The 23,792-nt window shown below is 41.3% G+C and overlaps 1 protein-coding gene across 1 annotated transcript in view; it reads right to left on the bottom strand.

Moving 5' to 3' along the window:
- Nucleotides 1–23,792, bottom strand: part of PTPRT (protein tyrosine phosphatase receptor type T) — a gene marked incomplete at both ends in the record, with an annotated part of 470,881 nt that overhangs the window by 331,919 nt on the left and 115,170 nt on the right. Inside the window, one exon of the mRNA XM_082491049.1 lies at nt 6,971–7,096. Coding sequence (XP_082347175.1) covers nt 6,971–7,096 — 126 coding nt within the window. The remainder of the gene's footprint in view (nt 1–6,970; nt 7,097–23,792) is intronic.

Below are 23,792 nucleotides of genomic sequence, written 5' to 3'. Positions count from 1 at the left end.
GAGTAGTTCACGAAGCAACACTAATGATGATAACCCTTCTGTTCTTTCAGTGAGAAGCTCAGAGAGCCCTCCAGTTACTGGAACAAAAGAATACGCCCAATTAGATGTGGGAGGAGTCCACATCCCTCATCCTCTGCTGCAAGAGAAAAGAAAGAAATTTTGCTACAAATTCTCAGTGAGGTGGTGCAACGCATTCAAGGGCAGTGATGAGTTGCACGCACTAAACCGCTCTCGGGCCGCGTTCACTTCACTGGGCCGCGCAATGCAGACTCACGTAAGAAAGCACTCAGAACCCACTTATACCTTAAACTTCCCAACTGTTATCTCAAAATGTCCACTGTTAAGAGGATCCAGCACAGACTCCTCCAAGTTCAGGAAGGAAGATCATAGAGCAAGTGTTGGCTACATCTCTGAAGGGGGTACCAGACCTGATGGCGCTGCAACTGCTGTAAACGCTAGTGGTGGTGTCAGCAGCCCCTGGTACTAACCTGCCACAAGTCTTCTCAGCTACCATAAAACGGTCCGAATCCTTTAGCCCAGCTGTAATCAGAGGAAGCACAAAGACACTACGTGCGCGCTTCTCAGCCACTGGTGCAACTCTAGTTGTCTGCTACTTGATAAGCTTTACAGAAATACACACACAAAGTCCATAAAACTATGGAACAGTGGCATTTGCCACAACTATTCTGCATCTTCCAAATCATGAGTTAGACATCGCAAGCAAGTTGGACTCTTAGAAAAATAAAAGTTTATCTATTTCTACCACAAGAACACCTTTGGTCAGTAACAGATCCTGTTTCTCTTTGCAGAAAATTTGTGGATTCTGTGGAGTAAGCGAAGTGAGGCTATTTGCACTTGCTATGTAACATGCAAGTGTTGTAACTCTAATTCTGTATATATATCCTAAATACTACAATTTGTTCCAAACATTTTGCTCATCCCTGAATTCATAAGATTTAAACTTCTGTTTCCTAGGCAAACAGGACGTCTACTTAGAAAGCAGTTCAGCAAGAAACAGCAGCGATACGGAGCGTGCACACAGATACACATCTACGTGTATATATACACACACATACACAAAGTAAAGTAGCGCTTACAGTAAGTGCCAATTTACACACACGAAGGGAAGAGAGCAGGCAGGCAGATGGGGCCAGACCTTCAGCCTGTGTGCGCTGATTGCTCATCTGCCAGCTCGGAAGCGGGGGAAAGTTCAGAAAAGCAAACTTGAGATGAACAGTAAATCTAACACCAATGAATGCTGCTGTAGAAAGTCACATGGCACGATGGCTTTGTATTCAGAGTAGAATCGTATTTAATACAATTAAAGTAATTACTTCAGTCTAGTCAGCCCTGGTTAAGTCTCCATTGGAGTTAATTAGCACATGACGGTAAAATACTTTGAACGTGCAAATGTTAAATACTTTCATTATTAATATTATTCCTGCAACTGCTGCAAGAGCAGGCAGGTCCAGGGTCCTTGGAATACTGCAACGTTATAACATGAAAAATAAGGCCAGTACTTTTGTTTGGCTAGTTTCAGCCAACACATTTCCTTGTTGTACTAACCACGTATCTGCCTCAAAAAGACACAAAAGCTCAGGCCCTACTTTACCCCAAGGAAATAACATGTAGGATCCAACACAAACGAAAGGGCCACACCCACCTCACATCATCTAATTTGTAGAATCACAGAGTGGTTTAGGTTGGAAGGGACCTTTAAAGATCATCCAGTTCCAAGCCCCTGCCCTAGGCTGGAACACCTCCCCCCAGCCCAGGTTGCTCCAAGCCCCGTCCAACCTGGCCTTGAACACCTCCAGGGATGGGGCAGCCACAGCTTCTCGGGGCAATTTGTTCCAGTGTCTCACTACCATCATACCGACTTTTTTTCCCTAATATCTATTCTAAATCTCCCCTCTTCCAGTTTGAAGCTGTTCCGCCTCGTCCTATCACTACATGCCCTTGTAAAAAGTCCCGCTCCAGCTTTCTTGTAGGCCCCCTTCAGATACTGGGAAGCTGCTATAAGGCCTCCCAGAGCCTTCTCTTTTCCAGGCTGAACAACCCAAACTCTCTCAGCCTGTCTTCATAGCAGAGCTGCTCCAGCCCTCAGAGCATTTTTGTGGCCTCTTCTGGATCGTCTTCCAACAGGTCCATGTCCTTCTGATGTTGAAGGCTCCAGAGCTGGATGCCATATTCCAGGTGAGGTCTCACGAGAGGGTAGAGGGGCAGAATCCTCTCCCTTGCCCTGCTGACCACGCGTTCTTTTGATGCAGCCCAGGATACGGTTGGCCTTCTGGGCTGTGAGCGCACATTGCTGGTTCACGTTGAACTTCTCGCCCACCAACACCCCCAAGTCCTTCTCCTCGGGGCTGCTTTCAATCCATTCTCCAACCAGCCTGGATTTGTGCATGGCATTGCCCCGGCCCACGGGCGGGACCCTGCACTTGGCCTTGTTGAACTTCATGAGGTTTGCACAGGCCCACCTCTCCAGCCTGTCCAGGTCCCTCTGGATGGCATTCCCTCTCCTCCAGCATGTCTATTGCTCCACACAGCTTGGTGTCATCAGCAAACTTGCTGAGGGTGCACTCCATCCCAACCGTCCATGTCACTGACAAAGATGTTGAACAGTACCGGTCCCAGTACTCACCCGAGGCACGCCACTTGTCACTGCTCGCCACTTGGACAAGGAGTCGTTGACCAAAACCCTTTGAGTGCGACCGTCCAGCCAGTTCCTTATCCACTGAGTGGTCCACAGGTCAAATCCATGTCTCTCCAATTTAGAGACCAGGATGTCATGTGGAACAGTGCCAAATTTGCTTTGCAAATTCCAGCACATAAAGACTAAATACTTACAGAAAAAGGGGAATGAAAACTATAAGATGGAAATAAAGAGGAGCAGGAGAAATCTACTTGCTGTACTTGGAACTTGTATAACAGAATTGAAGTCTTGTGCCCCTCCAGCACTGTCATGTAGAATATTGAATCCCTGCTTGATAAGACAGCTTTAGGCAAATACCCAAAAAAGATAAGAAAGCAGTGACTGAAGGCATAGGGCAGAGGGAAGGAAATGAAGCACTGAATTAAGAAAGGTTAAAAGGAGTGGGTCACATTTAGTCCTGCAAAACAAAGACTTAACTGCATGCAACTATATAAAAGAGGTTATAAAAGAGAGCAACAACTGATTATTCTCCCTAGTCAAAGATGGAACAAAAAATAATGAAGTCATAAAAAGGAAAATGAAGGACTGAGAATCTTTATAACTCAGAGTGGAATAAGCAGCCCAAAGACTGTAGAATACTCATCACTGAGGGTATTCAGGCTTAAGTAAACACCCATCTGTTAAAGAATATTCTGTTATAATCACTCCTGCTATTACACAAGGAGGCGGAACGAGAGTCCCAAAGTCTGGGGATTGGATACCTACAATTCATTTCTTTCACGTTTTTGAAACATTTATTCAGAACAACAAACATCTGGTTCTTAATCCCCCAATTAACACTGTTTCCAGCCCTAAGGAATTAATCATAGAATTCACGGAAAACAGCTTATTTGCTAGTAATGGAGTAAAACAAATTGCCTACAAACTTCTACATTGCTAATGGAGCAGTTTAATTGCCCTTTTTTTTTCTTCTTTCAACATTTTAATTCAAAAAATAGAGAATAGAAAAGTCATCCCTGGGCAGAGACCTTTGCAGCACTGTGTCAGCAGAGAATTACACAGCACTATAGACTCCATCTCTCATTCATGGTACTGACCTCCTTTGAAGAGCACTCCGAGATCTAGCGATGAAAAGTACTGTAAAAAGTGCTAGATATTATCATTAGTATTCAGGAGGACAGAATTCTGCGGTTTGGTTGAATTCAAAGGGACCCGCTGGTACTTATGAAAGCCGACACATCTTACAGAAGAAAATAGCTCTGCCGGCAATGGTAATGTCGGCTGGCTGACCACAGTGGGGGCAGGCTGTGGTTTTTGCCAACGTCCCCCAGCAGGCTGCGTTGCAGACTTGCTTAGTACCATCGAACCACCCTAACGCCTGCTCACTTTTTGTTTTTACCATTTCCACAATATAGTATTTCAATCTATTTCCAGCTACAAAAATAAGGTAGTCTCTAAAATATCATCCTGATGAAGACAATGTGCATTGCTGCTTGCGATCTCAGAACCCTACGCGTTCTGGCACTCCAGTCGCCACTCGGAGCGCTAAGGAGTTTTCCTGGCTACAGCTGGCCACCAGAAGATGCTTATTCCACGACAACCTCTTTGTTACCACCTCTTACACCCTGCAGCTCAGTGGATTTACACCCTGCTGCTTTCAGCTGCAGCGGAGAAATTACACGGAATGGAAAGTCAATCACCAAAGGTTCTAGTACTCTGGTTTTAAAGATGTCCCTGCTCGTAGGAGCGGAACGTGCTGTTCATCAGTTTATTCGCCTGGCTTTGCCCCTACACGAATTTTAAGCAAATATCTTCTACTCTCGCAAAACAGATTTTTTCAATGAGTAACCAATAAAACAACATGCATTACCATTCTATCCAGCAATACAGACTATCAATAACAGCTCTAACGTCTCTGCTAGCTTGGGGCAGTCTAATTGACCAGTATAATTTACTTCAAGGTTAGCATGACTTGGACAGCTCTTGAAAACATGTTTTTGCTCCTAGAGCCTTCTGTACTCATTTGCTGTGGTCAATCTTTTTCTACCTACTTATTTTGTCTATTGTTCTGTGTGAATAGTCCTAAGACATCAATTAGTAACATCAGGAACTGAGTCATTTCCCCTAATGCTCCTTAAGATCTCTTTAGATTATATTTCCTTACCAGCACATTCCAAATTGATGGCTGCTTTACCTTTACATCTTTCTAAAATAAAGCTTTCTGCATTTCTTATTCGATGCTGAACCTTTATTAAATTTGCAGCTGCTCTAACATCTTTCTATATTTATTAGTGCTAATAGGTATCATGGAATGATGTACTAAGGGAGAAAACACACGCCTATATTCATTTCGTTTTAGAAAAAATAATTCTGAAAGTCTTGTTAAAAATTACATTGTAGTTTTGGGGGGGTGTTTATGTTGGGTTTTTTAGTTTGGGTTTTTTGTTTTTGTTTTTTACTATGCTATTCCAGACCTTTGTTTATCTATCGATTTCTCCATGGTTCCAATGTACTTAAGATAACAATACACCTTCATCTAGAGGTCAGGAAGATAGGTTTACCTTAACATTTAGAGTTGACAAAGTATTGAACTCTTCCAGTCCAAGCCATGTAAGCCCTCCCATTTATTCCTGCTTTCCAAACTGCATCAAAACTGTGTGTGTTCCTGTTCCTTCAGATCACGCTGGGATCAATTAATTCAAAGACCTGTCATTTCTCTCTAGCTAAATCTTTACCAGGCACAGGGAACAGGACAGAACAGGGTAGAAGCAGAGGAACCACAGAGATAAATTGCCATCATTAAAAAAAAAAAAAAAACACCACCCAGAACAATGAAATACATTCTTACAGACAAGACCAGAAAACTGCAACTTTCACAATTAACTTCTTTGGGGATGCCATAGCCAAATCAAGCAGTACTAGGTGCCAAACACTCTGAAAGATCCCATTCCGAACAAATTCCAATCTAAGCTGTAATTTAAAAAAAAACCAAAACAAAACAAAAACACCCATACCCAACCAACCAACCAAACAAAAAAAAACAAAATAAAAACCACAACAAAAATTACCCAACCTTTGGTGAGAGAGAAACCACAGCTAGGCTGGTATCTTGTGCGCTTGTTTTGCATTGACACGGAGCATACAGGGAGGAAGACTGAGCTGTCTATCAATGGCTCCAGCAGGGAGCTATTGTTCTACCAGCTCAACATGGTACCCTTAACAGGCAGCCAGCAATTACAACTGTCTTACTCCAGTAATTACAGGCCTAAGAATATCTCTGGAACAGCATTATATTCTGGTTCTGCCGTGTAGCTCCCGCTTCTCAGAGTGAGATACACTAACCAGAACAAACACTTCTTTCTTAGGACTGAAATCAAGGTCTTAACGTGCTGGTCAGGTATGTTTGCCGTTGTGTCCACAGCTTTAAAGGGGCTTGAACTGCTATTTTAGGTGGCAAGAAACACAGACAAACTATGACTTTTTGAAAATTTTAATGTGTTTTTCTTAAAACAAGTTCTTTTTCGATGTGAAGAAACCATTCCACAACACTTTTATTAAGGCTAAAGAACTTACTCCCATATAAACTCATATACAACAAAATGTCAATTTGCAAAGAGAAACAAAACTATTGGAAATTACCATTACTGTGAGCTCTTGGGAGAATATTCCAAGTATCACATGGAAGGTTACGTTATTATTGGATGTTCTCAATATGAGTTAGCAAATTAGATATTCTGGTAACTCACTCTGCTGGAAATGTTTTTCTTGCATATGAAAATTTCACTGGCTGAAATCCCAGCCTGATCAAGTACTAGCTACTACAGTCAATTCTTTAGGAATTTCTTAGAATTAGAGGTGAAAGCAGTCAGTTAAGAGTTAAATGCTAACTGGAAGGTCCAGTATTCCCAGACATTACAAAGCTTTACTGTTTCCGGCCTCTCAAACATGCATCTCCCCAGGTAAGACAGCTCTCTCATTCTGAAACGTGCAAAAAGCTGACCAAACCTTGGAATGTTATATCTGAAACATTTTCTCTCTGTTAAATGCAGGAATAGAATAGGAATAAGGAGCATAAAAGGATTCAGCAAGGATGTCAAATTGTAAACCTTGTAAAAAGCCATCTCGCATTTATGAATTCTATTGTCAGACTACTTTTGTATTTAAAACAGTCTTTTCATCACTGAATAAAATCCTACCCCATTGTTGTGGGTACCCAGACCCAGTACACACCATATAGGACTAACAGCTGATTTTCTCAAAGAATGATACATACGCACACCACCCCACCCCCTGTTGTTGAGACTTCTTACTCACCAGTTGGGACAGCAGGATCCATTGTCGGCTTTTCCCAGGTATTGATCTGTTCCCAGGTAAATCCATTGGTTCCCAAGGCCACACTGTAACCACAATTACTGTAGTGCTCATCAAATGAACAACCACCTAAAAACCAAGAACAATAAATACATTCCTGTATTAATTATTTATATCTCTTTATAGTAGTTCATTTACTTTAAAATTTTGTACCCAAGTTTACACAGGGAAGAAAGGAAAAAGAAAATTAATTTCCTGCATATTAGATTTCAGGCAGCAGACAAGTTATCCAGAACACATTTTTTAACTTCCACCCTTTGTATCTTTTGGAAGCCTTTCTTTTCTTTGCTCCGTGCTACTGTTTATTAGATCAATTCCCCTTATTTCAACTTCTTATCTTTACGTTTTCAAGGACAATTGTACATCATACACACATGCAAGAATATGCATGTTTGGGTCCCAGTAACTGATACTTAATTACAGAAACCTCCAAGTCAGATATTTTAAAAAAGAAAATTAAAGAAGGAAAGCAAATGGTAAATGAGCAGAGCATCACTGTTCCTACAGTGAATCCTCACCTCACTTTTAAGCCTTGAATTACACACGGCTGGGTTACACCTACAGAAAGTGCAACCTTCCTTTTCCTTTTAACCACCTCTTATGCGTAACACCACGAAGCTCTGTGTGGCACACGACCATTCCCTCTAGGTCTTACAAGTCAGTACTTTTGAGTGCAGCTCTTTAGCTTCTTGCCAACAAGAGATTAACAGGAAGAGGATAGCAACAAGCATTCACACCTTCCAGACTGTTGACTAAGTGATCTTTCCTACTGTAATTCCTGAAATACTTGGAAGTAGTTAACTGTCATAAATAACCTGCCAGCTGCCCGAACACTTGTGAATCAAGGGAAACCCATAAACAGTGGAATGAAATTTTGTATGCCAACGCAGATTTTCAAAACTTGTGTCACACAGACAAATCAAGCTAGTTTATTCCCTGGTAGGATATTCCTATGCTGGTGTGTCCTCAGGCACATTCCTCTTAACATCCACCCAACTTAGCCTGCCACACATATTTCAGTACTGGATCCATTAGATCAGGCAGCCTGGGTCCTTCAGTTAGACCTTAATCACACCAACAGTCTGTGTACTGCATTGGTTTTCTCTCTTAGGGAAACAAGGATAATTTTTCTCTGCAGATACTAGTCCTCCCAAGTCAACTGGGCACATCGAACACTTCAGCACAACAAGGACTAAGCAATGCTCAAGGCAACACTAACTCACTCTGCCAGCCAAACTGCCAATTGCTCTTGACACTAATCAGTTATATCCACAGAGATGTTCCCAACGCTCTACTCCTTCCCACAGGCTGCCTACACACACACACACACAGCGGTACACAAGTCATCTGCTGTTCCTTTGCAATAAGGACTGTCCAGCACTGGGTACACCAAGGCCCTTCTTGAGGTTTCACATATATTTTCTACTTTCTAGCTCCCAAGAAAGCCCAAACTTGTCTCAGTTCCTGTGGAACTGCTCATAAGTGACAAACACAAATATATACCGTGCCATTAATATTTATTAAATCCTTATTCTGTCAAAGGACTTTACGCGCAGTCCAACTGCAACTGGTTTTCTAAGTTGTTCTACAAAACTTTGTATATTATTTCTATTTAATTATATACCAGAAGGATTTCTCGGGTACAGTACCTGACACCCCAAAATACTCTGTTGCTAAAGAAAAACAATTTAATTTGATATATTGTATATTTTCATTATAAATACATCTGACTACCGCAGTTTTTATGACCCTTGCAGGCTTGCCTGTTTCTGTAGTCACTGCAAATATTTCTGAAGTGTCATCATTTTACAATATTTTAATAATTCTTGCTTTAAATTTACTGTATTTGTGAAGCTTTCCCAGCTGTCAAAAAAGGGCAGGATTACACTTAAACTGTTTCCCTAATTTTTAAATCTAATTTAGGTGAAAGAGTTCAAGTTTAAAATATTAAACATGCTTATTAAAACGTCTAAGGGAAAAATAAAGCTTTTCTGGATTGTGTGGGAGTATGCAATGCAACTGAAAGTCACCTTTTTCACAGCGAGGGGGTACAAGAGACGATCGCAAATACTCCACTCTCAGTCTGCGAGTGGAGCGTTCTGATTTTGATAGATTCACTTTAATAGCACAACTTGAGACACATGCAGCCTCTGTTCAGCATACCGCAGCACACAATAACCGCGCTGGCTCTGAGCTATTCCTTTGAAGGGATTGTAAACAAATTCTCTGATTGAGCCAGACAATTGTAGAAGGCCTCATGTACACAGAGAAAATTGCACAGGTGCTGCTACAAAGTCCCAGAAGCAAAATAAGCACTAGTAGCAAAATACCGGGTAGCCATCCTGATTTAATAGGGAATGCAATTGTCAATACCTCGGTATAATCAGCTAAACAGATTATTTTAGACATGCTGAGGTATGTAAAGTTGGAGGAGGAGCTGAAAAAGGGATATGGTGAGAACTTTTGGAAATTATCTAGGAGTTTCCACTGGTAAGAGACAACGCCTGAGGAAGCTTTAAAGTGCCTTGTCTGAAAGTCAAAGCTACCCTTGCAGTACAACTGGATAAGGAAGGAAGGGATAAACTGCAGAGAGCCTTAAAAGTAGCAGCAAGACATCTACATTTTAAAGACAAGGATAGCAGAGAAAACCTCCAAACACAGAGCGACAGGGCAATAAGCCAGAAGGATTAATTTACTAGAAGCAACAGAATTGGAACTGGGAGAGGTGAATTTGCAGGAAATGAGGACAAGGAGACAAAACCAAAGTCAATTTTAAGGGCTCAGACAAGCAGGCGGCTGCAGGAATCCCAGGTACCGAGAGGAGGGAAGTCTCCATCCGCTCCTTGCTATAGCGTGTCAAAAACCAGCAGAATTAAAAGTGAAGTAAAGACTCAGGCGAGACCCACAGCCATAATAACGTGTGAGCTAAAAAGTCAGCAACTCCTGTCTTCGCACATTACAGCATATGTTGTACTACGGAACAGGAAAGAAACTTCAGAAAGGGGAAGGAAAGAATCTCAGCATCCAGAATATCTCTGATTTTGGGGTTACTCTAACAGTCACAGCGGCTTGTGTCCACATCTGCCAGCCGAGTCTACCACGGCTGGTCTCTGTCCTGCCCTGGCTGCAGAAGGTGGCAGCCAATGGGCGGATTTCCACCCAACTTCACCTTGGGGAACTCAGGACCCACTGCGCTCTCTCCTCCTTCGCTGACCTTGGATCCCCGGAGGCTTCTCAAATTCCTCTCCCCCTTTTCCTGCTGTTTTGCCCTTTTTTTGAACATGTTTTCTCCCCACCAAGCCCGCGGTGCCACACCAGCTGGCCCCCTCCCTGACACCTCTGAGGGAGCAGCCATGGCGGGCCGTCTCCGGCACAGGGCAGCCCTGGCCTCTCCTCCGCGAGGCCGCCCCTCCAGCCCTCCCTGCTACCAGCACCCGGAGCACAAGCATAGCTTTTTGCCCCCCCCCCCCCCCTCCCCCCCCCTGTTTTTTGTGTAAAAAAAAAAAAAAAAAATAATAAAAAAAAAAAAATCTGCTTTGAGCCACCAACCCGGCCTCAGGGCCAAGTGGGGCTCTATTTCCCCAGCCCTCCCCTGAAGAGCAGCCAGGCCTGCACAGGCGCTCCTCCTGCTCACCTAATGGGACCCATCCTCAGAAATTCAATTAGTCCCCAACTAATTAATTTCAGTTTAAACTAAAAATTCATTACGAGATTTCAAGTGTCTACCTTCAGTAGGGATAGCAACTCCAAAACGGGCCAGCAGGCTAAAGCTAGCAGACGTATTATTTTCACTGACATCAACATAAGCTAAATATTCAGCATTTCCTAGGACAAACTGCTTATGCGGATACCTAAATATGAGCTACAGATAAATATATTGGAACATAAAAGGAGGGGGGGAGAACAAAAACAGGTTAGATCCATCCTAATACAAAATCATCCATCACTGAAACATAAGCACTTGGCAGCAGAACCGGGCTATTCATTAACGTAGAAAAAAATAATCCTCAAATTGAAAGGAAAATATACCGCTCAATGCATTTCGACCCCAGGTTTGCATGTTACAATTTTAGCCACAGCATCACAAAGCTGTTTGAGGAAAATGAAAACGTTTACACATTCACCAAAATGGAGTTCCTCATCTTCATAAATTGTTAAGAAGAATGAGGATTTTAGGAAGCAAACTGGGCTCTTGGAGTCTTTCCCCTGGCTGGCTGAAAATTAAACACTGACAAACGCAATTGGGGCAAAAGAAAAGGAAATGGAGAGGACTTTGATACTGGCGGTGTTGACCCCTTCTCACAAAACGAAACCCAAACAAAAAGGAAGCCTTTCCTTCCTGAAAAGGGTCATATTGAAGCATATAACGGCTCACATAGGAAGGATAAAATATCCCTTGTTTTACACTGCAGGCTTGTAACAATGCCACTGCTCATCTGAGTGATGCTAATTAATCTTGAGCAGACCTATCATCAGTTACCGAGACTTGCCCCCGGATTAAATGTAAACCAGCCTTGCATAAATTGAATGCCTCCTTTGAATATATAATTGAATTTGCAGAAGTGTGCGCCAGGGGGGTGTTTAAATAAGTGCACAAATATGATAAAAAGAACTTCACGCCATTATATCTAATTCAGTAAGCAAAAATAATGGCAGGGCACGTTCCAATTAGTGTTTGATTTATTTATTTTAACAAATCCAATTAGCAGAATGTTTTATAAAGTCATCCAATGTCAAACTCTCATGGACTCACCAGACAAAAAAAAAACACAATACTTCTAAAAAGGGATAAAGAAACATATCGATGTCAGAAACCTCATCGGTTATCCTGTGTTTCTAAATATGTCCAGAAAACAGCACAGCAACAGATGTAATTTGCTCAAGCATTTACAGCATTCCTAAGGTGGGGAGGGGTAGAGATAGCAAGAATATCAGTCTCATTTGTCCCACTTCAGGCCTTTCTCCTGGGGTGTACGTAGTTAGCTTTCTCACTTACTAACTTAAAAAAAAAAAACGGGGGGGGGGGGGGGGGGGGGGAGCGGAAGAGAAGGGGGGGGGCAGAAATTAAAAAAGCATGCACTACTTTTCTAAGGAACATCCCTTTTGAAACTGTCATGAAATCTGAGATTTAGTCCATCAATTTAGAACTTCTTAGCCTCACAAAATACGAGGTGAGTAGAGGAAGAAACAAAAGCTATTATGATGAGGTAGTACTTATGAACTATAAAACTCTAGAAATTAACACACTGCTGTTCCTGATCATTCATTCTCATCTCTTCCAATGACATTCTTGTTTAGAAGGGCTGTAAGAGATGCATTTGGCTCATTAGGATAACTTCCATTATAGGATTTATTGTATAAAAATCCATTTACAACATTTTTCCGACTGTAGACTTCACATAGTATGTCCTTGAGAAATCTTATTACTTATTCTTATGGAGGTGGGAGGGAGAGGAGAAGAAAAACATGCATGTAAACCTTGTGCTGAGTTGCTTTGTTTGAGATGGGATAAATCAAGGGATATTGGGGTCTCCTCCCCCAGGATGAGTAGTTAATGCTTTGTATGCTTTCTACACCTTTCAAAAAGATTAAGACAGAAGACATCATAAACATGCACACAAGCAACCCAAAATGCTAAGCCAAACAAGAAAGCATGTCCAAATTCTGCAGAGCAGACCTATTTCTAACAAGCAGTGTCCAACAGCCTCAGCTCTCGGCAGACATGATAGCAAAGAGAAGGACGAGTATGGAGGGGTTGGAGAAGGGCACTTCTCACTTAAGATATCAGCAGTTTCAACCAGTCCCACCCTAGAAGCAATGCGTTTTGTATGGCCTCGGGTACCTGCACGGCACAGAAGGGGAAGTTTCAGAAGGGCCAACGGTAACTGGGTTTCTCATTTGTTGGAAAATCATCCTTCTACCATCACATCATCAACCTGCTGTTTTAACTGGCCAATTTCAATCAGTACGCTATTATTTTACTCAACTGCTTATTCTATATTCCCAGATTTTCAAGGAAAAGCTTTCTGCAAAGAGAAAAGAGTTATCTTTACTGAGTCAAAGGGCCCCCCCATGTTCACCACGTGTATAAACCCAGACCCCACAAGGGAGAGAAAGATGCTGTGACTCCACAAACCACAGGGAAAGCTTTGATCAGTTTCTGTGCCTCATTACTTAACAGAGGATCTACATCAGGCGAAACTGAGTGTGTAATAAGGTATAAACCCTAAAGTAAAGCGTTCATAACATCTTTTTTTGATGTCAATTGTTTAAGAACTGAGCTTAGACCTAGCATAAATTCAGATAAGTCACTCAATAATGAAACACAAATCCACTGAAAATCGGGCTTCTCTACCTCCGGTCCTCACAAAGTGCTTCTCTCAAGGTTGTTCTAGGTTTCAGATGTAGACATCAGTGATTTCTCTAGTGCCTCAAACACATTCCTGTTATGTGATTTGGTTTCTGCTGCAAGTATCAGTCCTCATTGGCGAGGCATGATTCATCTGCTGCAGGACAGTTCCATTTCTTTTCTTTCCATCTAATTCTTAACATAGTATTACTAGATTTACATGTAAGCAGAGAAGGTTTTATCTACACGCTGGAAGATGCGAGTCCTCTGAGATATCGGTAACAATTACCTGGCTTCAGAATGGATCATTCTTGCTACATTTGACTAAATCTCATTCCTTTTGCACGATCCGTGTCCTGGCAATCCGACCTTTCAAGATGGGGGGGTCAAGGCAGGGAAGAAAGTATGCATCTGTTTTAAACTAAAGCAATGAAAATGGCTTTAAAATTTATAGGTATAGTAGTTTTTGTTGGGTGGTGGGTTGGGGTTTTTTTCCCCCTAAATCAAGTTAATCCTTGAAAAAAATGAATGCAGCTTAGAAAAGCTCTTCATTTGAACTGGGAACTGTAGTGATCCCAAAAGTAGGTTTAAGATTGGATTTTTTTTTTTTTGTACCACAGTGATTTCAAGTGCTACCAGACAATTATTAAGGCAAACTGTCATACCACAGGTACACATTTTTTGAAAGTCTTCCAAATTTATATGCCATGTCAAATTGCTGCCTTTGCAGGTTCAACATTACATATCTGGTTCCCCACGCTTTGAAGCAGCTTATGGGCACAGCTTCCATGCGTGTGCGCGCAACACATGCATGAATACAATCAACGGCTGCATGTTCATTGCATAAAAAAAAACTTTGCTATAATCAAAATATTGCTGACACTGCATAAGGGATCACGTATGGGTCGTCATGATGAATATCACCAATAACATAAATAGCTTAATGTTATGAAAGGGACAGATCAAATAGGTCTGGCATTATCCATTGAAACATCTAAAGACAAAGTGTCCTCCCAGTAATAAAAAGTTTTTCTTCCAGCACTTCTCTGCACAAGTTACTGGTCCCAAATGTGGAATAGAGTCTGACAAAGCTTGTCAGTTATCATCCTAATCCCACGGAGCCACTCTGCTGCCAAACAAGCATTGTGGCTAGGATCCTCATATGTATAGAACAAGTATTTAAGCTGTATTTTTGGAACTTGTCAGGTTAAGCTAAGTTTTCATTCTTAAATTCATTATTATAGGTTTCTCTTCGCAAAAGCTTGCCTACAAGTCTCATAATTTGAGGCCTAGACCAGCTCATACATTCATTACTAATTCTGTACTTCATAATCCACCACGGATAAGTGAAATTGCTTTGAAGTATCCTAGGAGTAAAACTAACACTAAATGTCATTTGTTTAAATTTATATGTCCAAATCTAGGATGACTCATCTAACTTCACTTGCCAGAATGTATGTCCTTTATTTAATACCAAGAATATCTTTTTTGCTTCTGACAGCTTAGCTGTCACTATTTCAATAGCTCAATATTAACATTTTATTGCTTTATTTAAGCGTAAGTATCTACATATCTATAATCTCGTTGGATTTTTTTTTATGCTACGGAACAAAGTCTGTTAACTAACTGCACCTTTTCAAAGAACCCTAACTTTACAAGTTCAGTTTAGTTTCAGTCTGCTGAAACACAAGGAGATTTATTTATGTGAAGAGTTTTCAGACTTGCCTATCCCAATGTAATGGAACTTGTAAAATTAACGCAGGTTTTCAAAACAATAGAAGATTCTTAAACAGACATTCCCAATCATCTTTTTCTTACGATTCTAGCTAATAATCTTTCAAATTCATTAGTTGAGTGGCTTTCCACGCTAGAAGCGGGCTCCTGGTTTATTCATAATATAATGAAATGAAAATTCCTTCTTAAAAATGCAAATATGCGGCCCTTACTTGCTTTGGTTCTTGTAGTCTAAATAAATATAAGCCTTGCTGTGCTTTAATTTGCTTCAGTTACAGGACCAAATTTTTTCCTAAAATACTGTCTCTCTGTATTCCAAAACTCCATCTTAAAAGATTAGCCCTGTTTGTTGAAGATGTGCTTAGCTATATTTGTCAGTAAAAACCATTTGTGGGTATTCAACCAACATTGCTTTTCTTTCCTTCCAGCATTCAGAAATTCTTGGGTCTAATTATTCAATGTACCTTTATAGGATTATCTAACATTATATTTATGGTGCATTTTCACCAACTTCTACATCAACTATTGCACTGGAGTCCTAATCAGTCAGAACTCTCTATTGACTGACTCCATTTCAGCATTCAACACGGAATACCTATTCAAAGCTGAGCAGTCGTTTAAATTATGTACTTATTTTACTTTTACCATCCACCAAGGCAGCAAAAAACTGTCTAGAGATAACTGTTTCTCACTTATTTTACATTCCATTAGTAAGCCTATCTTTCTCAATAAGCTTTTATACAAACTTCAAATTAATGTGTTTGAACTTTAAGCAAGAAGCAGTCATTGACTGACTCATATTATCCTCAACGATGAATAAAATATTGTCTTAAAAGATACAATTTCAGGAATTGCAATACCATCTACAAGTCATCTAATCTGTTTCCTTTCCCTGTGCTACAACTGTTCCTTTAGCGCTGCTGTGGCTCCTGCTTTGAAGGAAGGCCTCCTTGTAGCCGAGATCTTTTCTTTGAAGTTTGTGGTCAGAAAACATGAAGATAGTAGCTTAACTAAGGGTAGGAAGTCTGTTTTATTGCCATACTGGTGACCACGGTGTAAAATTAAACACAATCAGGCTCCAATCAAATGTAACTAGAACAGTATTATCATTTTTAGAGAAGAATTTAAGTGCTTATTGGACTAGCATTTTCATAATCATTACGTTAGCTCAACAGTCTTCCTAAATGAAGCCAAAGGAAGTAAATTAAATCAATGCTGAACTTCTGAAAGTCCCCTGTTCGCTTTGGAAGTTCCCACCATTCAGCCTGCAATAGCCTCCACAGAGCTCTTTGCAGCACTTGGCATTCCCTGAAGCTTCACCACCCCATTCCCCGAACCTTCACCACTCCATCAGCGCAGCTGACCCCCCACTGCCCCCCGCGTGGTCTGGGGACTGCTGAACTACTACTGAGGACAACAAAGACTACTCACAGAAAACCACGCACAGTACGTGTAAGGACAAAAAGGTTATGTGTGTACACACACACCCCCCCCATCTGTATCTAAGTGGTTCCCAAAAGAAATACCAGAACAATATTGGTTAACAATACTGATGTTTTGCTTAAATTGCTTCGGAAGAACACATGCAATTAAAGCTCCGGCATTGTGTGGGTCTCCAGAGACTCCTCCTTGATATCTAAGGTAGCGTACTCAGCATGTACCTGCCCACCTCTATACTGGTTGCATGTGAGAAATTTATCTAAAAAGACAGGTATCATCTGTCACCGAGTATCAACCAATAAAACCTAACTGGCTAATACAATGGTAATAACTTGCAATGAGCATTGCAATTGGTATATCTTGGTAAATTTAATAGCATGGTTATTGGAAGCGGCTCCCTGGGAGCGGCTGTATAAATAACTTTTATTGAGGTCTAACAATGCTCAGAACTACAAGTTTGTACATTTCTCAGATTGAGGATCTCTTACAAAGCATCCACGTACTTGTCGCTGACAGTTACTGTCTCAAATTACACATAAAGTGCAATGTCGAGGATATCTGAAGATATGTATTTTAAATGGTTTTCAGTTAAACCCTGATCTTCATTCAATGTGTCAGGAGCGAGTCAAGCCCAGAAATGAGAGTGGTTCGCCAGCTGCTCTGCTTTCAGGTGCCCTGGAGCCAGACCGGGGGCAGGAGGGCCAATGCTAAGACTATGCAAAAGACCTCGCAAAGTTTGATCAGTTGACGGATGGTTGAGGCACTAACAATCAGCTAGAGATTCGCATTTCAATAACCTGTTACCTGATCTTTTCAGGATTTTCTCCCTTGATGTTCCTGGGTGTACCGCTTGCGTTGCAGTAGCCAGGATGCTTTCCAGAATCCCAGTAAAGCGGGTAAACCCAGAGCACTGAAGCCCTGCTGTCCTCTGCAGCACATTGTAAACATAGGAATAATGGGAAGATTTGCTTGCTTTTAGCCTCCAAACCCCTCTGTGTAAATTCTTTGCTCAAAGAGCAAAACATAGTAAATACGTGCCAGGAATAAATAGATCTCTGCCTAATAGCACATGTGAGTTCTTGAAAATATATAGAGCTCCTTTCCTGTTTAACCAAATTTCCTACAAGGGTACGTAAGCGTACGTGCAAAAGTGCCTCTCTAATTACAGCTATGAATCTTCCACTTACAATACCTGACCCAGAACATGCATTTAGCAGAGCTGCAGCTGCAGTGTTCTAAACTGTGTATTAAAGAGGGACAGCAGGGAAAAGGAGAGAAAATTTAGGGCAACATTAACGCAAATGTAGTTATCGCTAAAGACAGCTCAGATTTTGTTAAAAAAGCACATCTCACCACATCGCAGCACATCTCACCACTCAGTGTGTTATTCTGACACATCCTTAGCCACCCGCAGCCAGTGACAAATCACAGGTAATCTCAAAAAATGGCTATCGGCCACGTTTGGCAGAGGCAAGTCCCACTGAGTCACTCGGAGGCAGCTTGCCTCCATCCTCTGATGTGGGGAAATTATTTGCTAGTAACAGGTTGTGAACAGTTCCGTATCTGCTAAGGTTCTTGATTTTAGAGGAATTCCAAACTGTAAAATGGACTAATTTTCAACATTTTGTGTTCACTATGCACTTCATTTCAAAACAGTTTCAGCCTGTGCTACCCTTGTTTTACAAAACTGGCCTGGTAAGAGAGAAAAAGATTCCTATTCCATCATCCAAGGCCTTTTTCCTGTCTCAGGGATAGATCATCTCCAGTTTGAAGCTAAAACTAAGAATAATACATTTCCAAGAGAAAATAATTTTAAAAGACAGATTTTCTGAATTCCCCGGTTCTTAGTCCTTTAAACTAGCATCAAGCCTGAACTCTGCCAGGGAGCTTTAAATGCTTAAAGCATTTCTAAGACTTGAAAGGCACAAGGTGAAGGAATCTAAATGCAATCACTTTTAAAGGATACTGAATGACCAAATTCTAATAAGAAACTCTTTTCTGCCATATAAGCCGTGGTTTCCAGTCATCATTTAATCCCCGGTTCACTGAGACATGTGAACGAGGTACTCTGAGCTTTTTATCCCCAAAGCACACCTGCACTTCACGTTGCAGTCCAAAGGGACGTGCAGCTGAGATGGGCCAGTAAACGACAGATTCTAAAAATCTAAATTTGAAACATGCTTTGAAATCGTTTAACTGACAGTACATCAATATTTCCTTTTAGGAACCCAGGAGGATTGCGTTAACACCTTCTACGTAAGTGTAAAACAAGACGCTTTGGAAGTACTGTAGACAAACCTTCTATTGCTGTTCCTCCGCTGAAATAGTCCAGGCCCATAAGGGCAATTCAGATGCACAAAAAGCTCATTTACTGGACGTTTACTTCTAGAAATAAAGTCTTACCAGCAATTTACAAAGATAATTGTCTTGGCTTAAAAGATTTCTCTTTACACTAGAAATTCAATGGCACTGTCTCAATAAGTTAGACAAATACCTCCTGCATGATATTGCTTTATCCACATCCTTGTCGAGCCCTATAAAATACCTTTCCACTTGATTTTGGTGGATGGAAGGGTATTTGTGAGTATAGCTGCATACAGTATTCAACAGCACAGGAACCTTCATTAAAATGTAATGCCTTCCCAGGGCCCCTGGGTGAAAGCGCAGATACTCAGAAGCAAAGATTTTTTAAAAAATGTCTTAAAGATTTCAGCTATGCAGTTCAACTGAGTGTAAAGTTTCTAATAAATTCGTGTTCATTTTTATACAGGTCATTTTAATTTTAAGATATCTGTGCAAGAATCTGACTCATTAAATATATGATGCTTCAAAAGATTACAATTATGGTATCAAGTAATTCAGTAATTAGATTCAGTTTCTGATCAACTGAATTGGTATTAAATATACTTACCCAATTAGAACCATACTGCAATTATATTGATACTTCAGTTAACTACGCATTAGGCACTGCAGCCAAAAACGTCAGAGAGAGGGATTGAAAGCAATGTTTTCTTTGTGTTTGCCCTATGGTCCTTCTCTTAAGCTGAGGCAATCTAAAATCTAACCCTTCAGGTGCAAGCCTTAGCACACCACATACAATAAAGTAAAAACAATAATAAAATAAGCTAATCAGACATCCCCATTTGTTAGCTACACACTTTGTAGCCTATTAGAACAATTCACAGAATCACAGAATGGTTTGGGTTGGAAGGGACCTTGAAGATCATCCAGTTCCCACCCCCTGCCCTGGGCAGGGCCACCTCCCCCCAGCCCAGGTTGCTCCAAGCCCCGTCCAACCTGGCCTTGAACACCTCCAGGGATGGGGCAGCCACAGCTTCTCGGGGCAGCCTGCGCCAGGGGCTCACCACCCTCGCAGTACAGAGTATCTTCCCAATACCTAATCGACATCTGCCCTCTTCCAGTTTGAAGCTATTCCCCCTCATCCTATCACTACATGCCCTTGTAAAAAGTCCCCCTCCAACTTTCTTGTAGGCCCCCTTCAGATACTGGAAAGCTGCAATAAGGTCTCCCCGGAGCCTTCCCTTCTCCAGGCTGACCCCCCCCAACTCTCCCAGCCTGCCCTCCCAGCAGAGGGGCTCCAGCCCTCGCAGCATCTCTGTGGCCTCCTCTGGCCCAGCTCCAACAGGTCCATGTCTTTCCTACGTTGGGGGCTCCAGAGCTGGAGGCAGTACTCCAGGTGGGGTCCCACCAGAGTGGAGGGGCAATTATGGCATCAGATCATGTTTTTTACCCCAGACTGCTCTCGCAATCACCTGAGCAGCACATCGCTGGGACTGGCAAAGGAAAAGACAACAGAGCGTTTCGCACAGCCAGCTTAAAAACAGGAGAGTGGCTGAGGCACGTCAGACGTCTGCTAGGCTTTGCTTACAAAATTTGCAACAGGACAAGCACACATTGAATCTTCCCCGACACATCTTCCCAGCCTCGAACAAACCTCACTGATACCGACTGCTCTTTTTCAATGGATCTGCCCAGCCACTTTCAGAATTTACATGCACTTACTTACGGAATCCGTAAACTCCTGGGATGACTTCTACATCTTGGCCATACTCTGACAGCTTCTGACCATTACCTTCACAGGGAAAGCTTGAAACAGAGGGGGCGGGGGTATTTTTGTCCTTACACAAGGCCATGCAAACATGGGACAGGGGCACTGTGTTTGCAGAGACAGCATTTGCCCCATGTGCTGGAACGGACGCTGCAGCGACGAGAAAGGGATTGCAGTATATTGCTTTTCCGTGGCAGTGACTGCGCCTGTCAGGCTGCACCCAGGAGGCATAACTGCTTTAAACCACATTCTGCACTTGGGGACGAGACAGACTTCACGCTCGGCTATCAACCTACAGGGTTGGGTTTTTTTTTTTCTCTTCTAAGGCACTGTCTCACAGGGAGGAAAAAAATGTGATACTTGACCCTATTGTAGCATTTCTTGCAGTTTAAGACTATTTTAAAATTAGATAATGAATAGAAACTTGACGATGAGGTCCCAGCTGGAATAAAGATGTTATTTAACTACATCTGAAAACAAACACTCATCTATGGCAAAAACGAAACACTCATCTATGGCAAAAACTAATAGAATTTCCCAGAACAGAAACTACAATTAATATGGACTTTAAAGAGCGATATTTAACCAACAGTTACAATTTTATTAGCATAAAGACTAAAAAGAATCAGTATGAGTAGACTTGGTTTCAAATATAGTTTATACCAGAGTTGCACAGGTCAGGCTTTGTTTTAATGCAATCTTTCCCCTTTCCAGTCTTTCCTCAAAGAAAGAGAGAGTACACAACCAGAAGTCGCATCTGCATTCAGCAGTAGGACAAGTGTGAGCGTTGACTTACTGCACACATTTGACCTGACTTTTAGTTACACTACTAACTTTTAAAACTGTTTCACTCCAGTGATCCCACTCCTCACAACATCACCGAAGCTCAGTGCAATCTTTGCCGTGAGATTTCTCATGTACGTAGAGGTAATTGCCACAACAATTCTTTAATGAAGTATTAGCACAAACATGGAATTTGATTACATTCAACTCTGAAAACAAGGAAATGAAAACATGAGCTATTAAAAAGTGACCTTCTCTTTCCTCACAGTTGACAGCAGCCACTGGGAACGCTGCACTCGTGATGACAGCACGAGCTGTACGCCTGAAGTAAAAATTACAGCACTTATTAACAGATAATCAGCTAAATGATCTGGTTTTCTTTAACCTACATTGAATAATGAAGAAAACAGCTAGGCGTATTTGAGAGAGCTATGACCAATGACATGGCATCCCTTGGAAATACGGCATTTTCTCACTGATGTCACCAGGGATCATCTTATCACAGCTTTCCTGGGAGGAAAAAAACAGTGTAAAAGTGAAACACTGTTTATTGGTGTTTAGGAAAAGAAAATACTTCAACTCTGAAAGAGTTTGTGGAAACCACAGTTTCACTTGAGCAAAAGTCTGACTGTCCTAGAATGAGGTTCCCACACCAAAGGAAGATCTCGTCTAAATCACAATTGAGAGGATGGTCCTCACAAACCTGCAATAGACTGTGCTCTGCTGAACGCGAGGGCTGGGGATGCAAGAATGAAGTTCGCATATAACGAAAGTCAAATACTGAGTTGCCTCAGCCAGTGGAAAGTGCCAAGACAAGTAAAGCACTGCCTCTTGCTCCTGGGCCCTTCTCTGTTATTTATTTTTCTGAAACTAGAAGTCCTATGATGACAGTTCTGCCCAATTCATTCTTTTTCTAGCCTGAAGCGGCTGGAGCACTCTGTGCTCTCCTTTCCTTATCTCTACGGATTTTCAGAAGGAGCACCTCCTGGCCTCCACTTCACTGCATTAAGCAAGGCACACGCTTGCGATCTCCTCAGAGGAAAAGATCTCAATTTTGCCAATAATCCTTATAGCCCTTCTTTGCATCTGTGATGTGCTGAATTAATCTTTCTTCTGCAGGAGTACCTGTGTTGTACAGAACACTCCAGATGAAATCATTTTACAGAATACTCAAGATAAAATATTTTTTATGTATATAATAGCATACTTATTTCACCATCTCGCCTTACAGAAACACGTTCTCTTTTCAGGAGCAAATCTCAGAGACTCATCTCAATCTCCTGGAATTAACGCTCCAACAGCTTCTTGTCACTTCCAACTGATTTCTAATCTTAAAGCAAAAAACTAATTAGTCTTGAGATGCATGACCTTGCACTCTGCAATGCTAAATTACATCCCTTTATTTTTATTTCATCCCATTTCAAAGTCCTAATTCCTCCAGTCTGATAATTTTATCCTCCTCCAACTGCGTGCGATTGACTGCCTATATTAGCACATTCCTTGTTTTTATGTTAGGAACATCAGTGAAAAAAACTTAGATCTCATGAATTATCTCTGAACTTTAGTTAACCCACCTCCAGTCTGATACAGTAGAGACATATTAAAAAAGCTAATAATGCCCCGGTTAATCCTACACTCACCCATTTAACACATTTCTTCTATAGTAATGTTATAAAACCCGAGTCAGACCTACTACGCTACCTTTCTTGAAGCAGTCCATCCCTAGCACTGCATCTCAAACCCACACATAATTTCTCAGTAACATCCAAACAGTATATCCACGTAGCGATTCCCTTGCGTAGATCCTAAAAGATAGACTTTGCAAGTGCTTTTCCAAGAATGTAGACTGTAAATTAAAACTCTGTAGCTTTGGCAACCAACTTTGCAAGATTCAGTAATGAATGAAAAAATTTGTAGCCGCTTGGACCAGTCTTCCATCCCTCCAGTTCCACACTTTACATTAAAAGCATTGACTATGTGAATTAATATATTACATAAAGTCAGTGGACTAGCATGCTGGTACTGATTAAATTGGGCAATTATTAAATAGAATCTGATTTCCAGGACTGTCAAATTGATACAGTATTTAGCAGATAGGAAAGTGACGATGAGAAACATAAGAACAAGTACACTTGCTCTAAACCCCTTCATTTAACAGGCTTCCATTTGACTTTCTCAAATTTGAAGTTACTGTTTTGACATGAAGCATCAATAATCTAGAATGAGTAACTCATAAGTACCTTTCCTCATTACTACAAGCTTAGATAGTTTTTTTTTACCCCTCATTGAATCTTGGGAGAATTTCACAATATCGCTGATGCACACCACGCACAGAAAGCATGCTGGGTCTTACCCGGCTTTGAAATTTCACTTTTTTTTATATACACGTA

Source organism: Vanellus vanellus, assembly GCF_965231255.1.
Source record: "Vanellus vanellus genome assembly, chromosome: 15".
Classification (NCBI taxonomy): Eukaryota; Metazoa; Chordata; class Aves; order Charadriiformes; family Charadriidae; genus Vanellus; species Vanellus vanellus.
Note: the sequence above shows the minus strand (reverse complement) of the source record. Positions and strands in the feature narration are given on the sequence as shown.